Source organism: Diuraphis noxia, unplaced genomic scaffold (assembly GCF_037042655.1).
Source record: "Diuraphis noxia isolate RWA-SAM2 unplaced genomic scaffold, SU_Dnox_SAM2 contig0003, whole genome shotgun sequence".
In the NCBI taxonomy this organism is placed as follows: domain Eukaryota; kingdom Metazoa; phylum Arthropoda; class Insecta; order Hemiptera; family Aphididae; genus Diuraphis; species Diuraphis noxia.
Window position 1 is genome coordinate 67,698,314 of NW_028301713.1, and position 8,443 is coordinate 67,706,756.

The window sequence follows — 8,443 nt, forward strand, 5'->3', positions numbered from 1 at the left end:
GTGGTTGCGCATATATATTTTATTCTAAAACGGAAAAATAAACATAAAGCCGATAAGATATGGCCCTCCGTTATCTGTAATTTTTACATTATTATTATTACATACGGACATACGGTATCTATATTATTCTAGTATCTAACGACGTAATAATAATAGTAATATTTCGTGAGTTGATGTTAATTTATTCAATTGCAAAATCCATTCATTTTCGCAACACCGGATCCGATTCTTCGTTAGACTTCGGGTGCCCTGTTTGAGTAAGTGTGATCGTCGGACTTAATCCAGTTTGACATTGCTCGGCCGTCGGCGTATAACGTCTATGATATGTGTTGTATAAATTGTCAATGACCCAATAATTAATACACAATAGTGTCCTAGAGACATCTATACACGTTTCTCTCCCGTGTCCTCGAAATTACAATAATTGCCATTTTATTCTCTAAACAATTATTTTGATTTCGCAACAGTTTTTTAAGGTTTTTTACCACTGCAACATTGGTGTTTCATTCTTACTGTATCATTTAGTAATTTATTGTTAACATTGGGTTTTCAGAATTACTCGAGTGCGTGTGTCGCGTTGTATGGCTCGTAAAAATAAAGAAAATAAAAACATGGCTCTATCAACCATGCTACGAGATGAAGGCGATAGCAGTGAAGACGACTATCGGCGCAAACGAGACAAGAACAATCAGGTATTTTTAAACTCCATTTTATTTCTCTGTGTATCTCATATTTATGAATTTTTTTAATTTCTCAGGCTGTTAAAAGAAGTCGAGTTAAAAGTAGAATGCGTACACAGCAAACATTGCAACGTGTGAATCAATTAAAAACTGAGAATGATATGCTAGAAGAAAAAATTAAACTTTTAAGTAAAGAACTAGGATTTTTAAAAGAATTATTCATGGCACAAGCTGGTAAGGTTTATTAACAATCTTTTATAACATAGGTTAGGTAAGACTTAAATTGAATTTTGTTTCATTTTTTCTTAGGAACATCACAAATTGAACTCCCCAAATCTGTTGACCTTAAGACATTATTGAGCGACACTACTTCAGACATATTGGATAATGATTTAACAAAACCTCAATCTTCATCATAAGTATAATATAATTTGTTTAATTTTATGGGCACAGCATATTTTATAAGTAAAAAAAATGTTATGAGTCATATTGATTTAATAATTTTTGTCCCATACACAAGAAAATATTTATTTGTTAATATTGATTAAGTTATGAATTTTTAATAGCTTAAATCGTTTTTTTAACGGTTTCATTATTGTTTGTCCAATTGTGTGTATGTGTGCAATATTTATATTTATTTTTCAAGCAACTATACAATTTGAAAAAAGTTTAATGAATGTTTAATATGTGTAATCATTATGAGTTTTGATTTCAACATAAGGTAGCCTGCGGTGACAAATGTCAGTTATTAGTTTATATAACAACATTATTAAGTGAGTTTTTGTAATGTTGTTTAGTAATTCCCTGTTGTTCTTATATTATCCTTATAAGTAAACTAATTTCTTGGTCCTTTAACATATTTTGACAGTTTCTCAAAAAAGTAGTAGTTCAGTTTTACTTTTATAATAACTACTTAATTGTTTTAATAAAAGGTCGGCTCAACAACTTATCATCACTATCATTCAAGAATATTAATGATTATGATGCAAGAGCAAGACCCAATATGGCAATACTAACATATCAATATGAAAAATTAAATATTTTTTTATTGTACAGCTGTGCATTTGATTCTTTAGTCTATCCAGTGCTCGAGTGAATATATTTTTTAATGCTTGTGTCATAGGTCAATTTTATCAATCGGCTTATAATAATAATTTACGTTTTATTTACTAAACAGAAAGAGATAGTAACCTTAGAGCCTATTACAGTGAAGCAATATTTTCCAAAAATAATGAACTAATAGTTATATTTAATTGCTTAATTACAATTATTGCAACATAAATATTTACGGTTAAACTATATTACAAAAACCATAGCATTAATATCAACACTTACAATAATGTAATATTTTTAAAAATGTTTTTCATTATGCAACTAAGAGGACAGTGAACTGATATCAGTTATTTGTTTGCATATTGCGTTGAAAGAAAAAAAAGGTTCTACATGTTATTTAAAATATTGGATGTGTAAATATGTTGATTATTGACCTATTGTGAAATTTAAAGTGGAGTATGTTATCTCGTTGATAAAACTAAAGTTTAAAATTATATATTAATAAATTAATAATAACTTTAAGTTATGATAAAAGACATTTATAATGTATGATAATTAATTAGTTAGTATACATTATACAATAACAATTATTGGTCAATAATTCAATGTTAACATAGGACTCAATATTTTTAGTAAACTATAAATTGTTTTGTTGATTGATGACATATTTTTAATTATTACCAAGAAATTATTATAGATGTGTGATTACACTTAAATTACTAAAAATGTGTATCTCGTGATGGCATTGATATGACCTTATAAAAAGTTACATAATAAATATTAGGTATGTTTTCTTCATACATGAGGGCATTATTGAAAAAGAGGTGATTTGTGTAAACTTTATTTTACTACTGACAGTATTTTAAATAATATGACATTTAAAGACATTATAAAATACTATTTGTATATTACACATTACATTTAAACTGAATATAATTAATTATAAACTAGTTATTTTCAAAATATGTGAGTATGATAAAATTTTATATTTTGCATAAATTACACACTTTTACCATAATTAAAGAGTTCATTAAATATATCTTGAAAAATAACAATTTCTCTTTAACTATAAAGTATTGATATTGCATAGTATATGAACTGTTTAATGTTAATAATCTTGAAATACTGCATAGAATTCATTTATTTTTATCATTATATGAATATGAACATCTTATGAATAAATCAATGCATATTATGTTAAATACTAGATAAAAGAAAAAAGCTATATTATCTGCCTGTACTTATGCAATAAATTATTTGAAGATTCCCCAATTTCGGTATTAATTTATTGTGCTATAAAAATATTAATACCTTTTGATTCTTATTTCTTTTTCTACATTAAATAAATTATATACATATATCAAATAATAGATGAATATATTGTTTCTTTTTGAATCAATATAATTTTTTTTTATTTATTTACCTTATTGCCATATTGTTAAGACTATTTAAAACAATTTTACCTAGAAATTGTGCCTGGACATATTTTATGAATAAAATGTTTAATGTATTTAAAATATATTTTTGAAATAAATTGTCTTAAGTTCTTATTCTTGAAAATAAAAATATAAAGGCGGAAAGTGAGTACCACTGTACTGTCGGTACAGTTGTCGAGTATGTCGTTATAATGGATGTGTTATATTTGAATTCATTGATCAATCATTTTATATGAAAAACCATTCTGAGCGTTATCTTATAGTTTAGGTACTTGTATATAAATAATTGAATTTAATATTTATAGAAAAAAAAAGCGGGTAAGTCGTGGATGTCGCTCTGCTGTACAGTAGATTACTGTAATGGATAGGATTAAATTTGTATGCAATGATAGGTATCATTGTATACGAAAAACGATTCTGAACGGAGATGATTTGTCAGTCTAGGATATATTATATTTAAATATTGTCATATATTCTATTTTGAAACAAATATTTTATTTTTCATTAAGACGCATTTTGCATAAGGCATGGTTAATCAATTTTTCCAAAAACATTGCATGTAGTTATCATAATTCATAATACCTTATATTATCATAGATATACCGATAAACGAATACCTGGTTTGAGGATAAATCGTTATCATTACGCGATTTCATAAAAATTTAAAACTCAAACGCTCAAAACATTTTTCCTATAACGACGCTTCAAATTTTCTCTATAGCTTTTTGAAGCAAAACTTATGGAAAACTTACTGTTAAATTTTATAACCTTAGATATAAATACAAACAATATTATGAATTTTGAACTACAAAATAATTTGCAAATATTCATGGTTTTGACGAATTTTTGTCAATATTTGAAATTCAAATGCTAATAAAAATTTAATTTGAATTTCCGGTGGAGATTTTTTTTGTGTTAAAGATTGATAAATTTGTAAGGAATCTTGTATTAAATTTTTGAATCTTAGATTTAAAAAGAAAATTCTTTACGAATTTCTAGCTTAAGACAATTTGCGAATTTTTGTGATTATTACGCATTATTTTGTCAAAATTCAAAATTTGAATGCTTATAAAAAAAAATTGTGACTATGAATTTATTTTATTTTTCAACTGCTATTGTAACAATGTGTTAAGAGCCTTGTATTAAATCTTAAATATTTTCTACCCAAAAATAAATTTTTATCGATATTAATTTTAAAAAAAAACTAATAATTATCGAAAATTGCATATACCTATGAATAGTACAACATAAGTCAAAAAATTTCATGGTGGATAGAATATACTTATAAAAACATTCGGTGAAAATTTCATGTATCTATGGTCATTTGTTTTAAAATTACATCAAAAACCAAAATCGATGTTGTCGAAAAATGAGTGTGCGTAAAATTTTCCGTTTTTCCCTTCATTTTTAGTTTGTTTATCCCGATTATTTAGAAAAGTATTAAGAATTTTTCACTTTTGACCCCCCAAAGTACCAACTAGATTCACTTTCTGATCGAACGAGGTACTGAAGTCAAAAATCGAAGCACTTTTACTGTCCCAAAACGAGATGACAGACACAAAAAAAAAATATTCATGGTTTTGACGAATTTTTGTCAATATTTGAACTTCAAATGCCAATAAAAAAAAATGTGCCCATGTATTCTTATAATTTTTTAATCACTATAAGAATAACTTATGAGAAACTTTGTATTAAAATTTTAAGTATTTTGATAGAGCCAAAAAAAAAATTATCGACACTTAAAAAAAAATTTTCAGTAAAATTGAAAATTTTAGGTGTCTATAAATATCTCAAAAAAAGTCAAAAGATTTTGAAAATTAAATCATGTAAAGAAAATGCCAATCTTAATAACTGGTAAAAATTTTCAAGTATCTACTTACATATACTTTTTGAATAATAACAAATATTTAAAATCGTTTGAGGATAAATCGTTATCGTTATGCTATTTAAAAATTTAAAATTCAAACGCACTTAAAATTTTTCCTATAATGATGTTTCGAGTTTTCTCTATAGCTACTTGAAGAAAAATTAATAGAAAACTTAGTGTTGTATATTTCAAAATTACTCGCAAATTTTCGGGTTTTCGACAGATTTCGTAAAAATTTGAACTATAAACGCTTATAAAAAAAAAATTGTGCCTATGTATTCTTATAATTTTTTAATCATCTTAAGGATAACTTATGAGAAACTTTGTATTAAATTTTCAAGTTTGATAGGGCCAAAAATATTTTCAGAAAATTTGAAAATTTCAGTTGTCTATAAATATCTCAAAAAAAGTCAAAATATTTTGAAAATTAAATCATGTAAAGAGAATGCCAATTTAAATAACTGGTAAAATGTTTAAGTATCTATGACTTATACTTTTTGAATAATAACAAATATTTAAAATCGTTTGGGGATAAATCGTTATCGTAACGCTATTTCATAAAAATTTAAAATTCAAACGCATTTAAAATTTTTCCTATAATGATGCTTCAAGTTTTCTCTATAGCTACTTGAAGGAAAACTTTTGAAAAACTTAGTGTTGTATTTTTAATCCTTAGTTATAAACACAAACAATTTTATGATTTTTCAACGCGTTTTCGTAAAAATTTGAAATATAAACGCTTAATATTGCATTGTAAAATCAATACATTCATCACTTCGTTCAGAATCTAAAATTATAAATATCGAACATACCTGATGGCTATAAATAGCGTAACTGTCCGGCTAACTTTTTTTTGTTGATAGAGGTGGGAAAACTTGTTGGGAATTTTCTGTTCATATTTCTTATGGTAGCTATGAAAATGAAAACGTATAACCTTTTCTAACTGAAAAATAATTTGCAAATTGTTTGGATTTTGATGAATTTTGTAAAAAAATTACTAAATGGATATAAAAAGTAATAGTGTCTTTATATTTTTAATAATTATTGTCAACTATTAAAGCATCTTGTGAGGGTCTAAAAAGTTTTTATTGACAATAATTTGTCAGGAATTCGAAAAGTTTTTTATGGCTATAAATAGGTAAATAGTAAAAAAAGTCAAAACATTTCGATTTTTAATGTTACCATTTATGGAAAATGCTAACACAAATATTTGTAAAAATATCAGTAGTTTTCAGTTATTAGTTTTTAAATTAGGTACCTACACCAAAAAAATTAAATTGATTTTTTCAAAAATTGGTTTTGAAAACAATTTTTTGTTTTATTTTTTTGTTGTTTTTCAAACCGCTTGAAAAGATGCCGATGTGGAAAATAGGAGTATTTTTATTGTTTATTATGCAAAATGTTGATGTCGAACAGAAAAAAACAACATTATAAATGTGATATACATACATTCATTTACTACTCTCAGAATATAAAATAGTTTAAACAAGAATATCGCTTATCACATATTAAATCCAACAACTTGTTATCAAAAACTTTTCTTGTATAATATACTAAGAGGAAACTATATAATAGACATAACTGAAACATAGTTGATGTGGACCAGTACATATAAGGTAGCTATTCTTCCACAATGAAGAATTTTGTCATTACTCATTAATATTAGCCATTAGGATTAGAGTTAGAGATGTTAAATTTGTCCAATAAGAGGGACTTTTAATTAGTATCTACAAGATTTTTAGGGGCGTTGATATTGTATGTATATTCTAATATATGTATTTGATCCTCCTCCTTATTTACACCTATGAACTATACAACTAATAATCTATAGATAGTTTAATAGCTTAGTCGCGTATCCCAGGTTGAGAACCGTTGTTATATACATTTAATAATAATATTAATATATCTATATATCATATTATAGCGTTTCGCTCCAAAACCTAAAAACATTTCGATGACTAATGTATGAGAAATTTATAAAAAAAATATAAAACCGTACAACAATAATGATGTTTGAAACATATAGAATAGCCAATAGGTATAATAGCTATTTACCTAGGTATATTGTATAGCATATTATACATTAACTGCATGTCTATATATATAGGCGAATGACGCCGACTGTATGAATATTTCAATATTTGCGTAACTCATAATAATAATTATACATAATTATTTATCGTAGATGCCCGTGCGTGTGAGGTGTGCAAGTAGCGTAACTGTATCGCATCCCGCGCGTGTATCCTACAATAAAATATATATAATATATTATTGGCAAATTGTAATACCTACTAATGAATTTATATAGGTACAGTTTGATTCACCGAGCTTGTTGTCTCCAATGCCGCATTTAACGTTCTGCGCACTGGTGCAAAAAGAAAAGGGCGCCTCCGTGAGGGGCCAACCCACTGGAAATATGGGAGATAGACCCTCATGGCTCATGGTAAACAGGGAAATGTCAAAAGTCAAAGTCACCCTATTTTGTAATTACCCTAATCTATCCTATTCTATATATAGTACCTATTCACCACGGTAAATTCTCCCACTAATAGTGATAACGGTGGTGGTTGGTCGGAGTTTATAGCGGTTAAGGTTAACGTTTTGGAATGTTCAGTTGTCAGTGGTCGGGCTAAAGACAATATATGGTGTCGGCACTTTTTTCGTACCGTTAACACTCAATTTATTTTTTCTAGCTGAATATAAAATAGAAGGAGTTATATGTATTTATACATTATATTACAGGATTGGCAAATTGTGTCCAAATGACCATAACTCGGTAAATTGAGTCCCGGGAAAAAAGATGGTAGGTAAGTTGGGTCTCTGGAAAAAAAAGATTTAGGTCACGGCGTCCCGGCGTCCCGGCTACTAATCATAAAAATAAAAATAAATTTTTATTTGGCCAAATCCCATTATACGTATACCAAATTCTTTTCCAAACTCCACACTCATTACAACCCTTTAATCCAAAAATTATCCTCTGCAACACACGCTCCCAAAAGACTAAAAAGGCTGTGGCCCCGAGACATGCTCAAAGCAATTAAAACTATACCAAATAATTAACTTGATGTTTCTTGTCAGGTGGGCCTACTGAAGGCCTTCCTTTTCTAATATTCTTAATGTCATATAAATACAGTTTTGTCATCATCCTTACTGATTATTGTAAAAATAGATTGTAAATATATTCTTCTAAATAAAAAAAAATAATAATAAATAAATAAATAAATTTTACTATTATTATTTTGTACTATATAAAAATAAAATGTATTATATTTTATTATAATATACTTCATTTATATTGATTAAAAAATATTACAAATACAAAAAAATTAAAAATTAATTTCATTATTATTATTATTATATAGGGGAGCAAATGACCAAATACACTATAGTAATGTTATAACCCGATT

The 8,443-nt window shown here is 26.6% G+C and overlaps 1 protein-coding gene across 2 annotated transcripts; it reads left to right on the forward strand.

The window, feature by feature from the left end:
• The first annotated feature begins 96 nt into the window (after positions 1 to 96).
• On the forward strand, positions 97 to 1,373 carry Irbp18 (Inverted repeat binding protein 18 kDa). Of its 2 annotated transcripts, none has more exons than XM_015519475.2 (4): positions 97 to 257; positions 554 to 692; positions 758 to 914; positions 990 to 1,373. In XM_015519475.2, exons 2-4 carry the CDS (start codon positions 582 to 584, stop codon positions 1,097 to 1,099), a joined length of 378 nt encoding a protein of 125 aa, XP_015374961.1. In that variant the 5' UTR covers positions 97 to 257; positions 554 to 581; the 3' UTR covers positions 1,100 to 1,373. The 2 variants fall into 2 exon arrangements, with proteins under 2 accessions (XP_015374961.1, XP_015374967.1); XM_015519481.2 differs by lacking the exon at positions 97 to 257 and adding an exon at positions 296 to 476.
• The last annotated feature ends 7,070 nt before the right edge of the window (positions 1,374 to 8,443 follow it).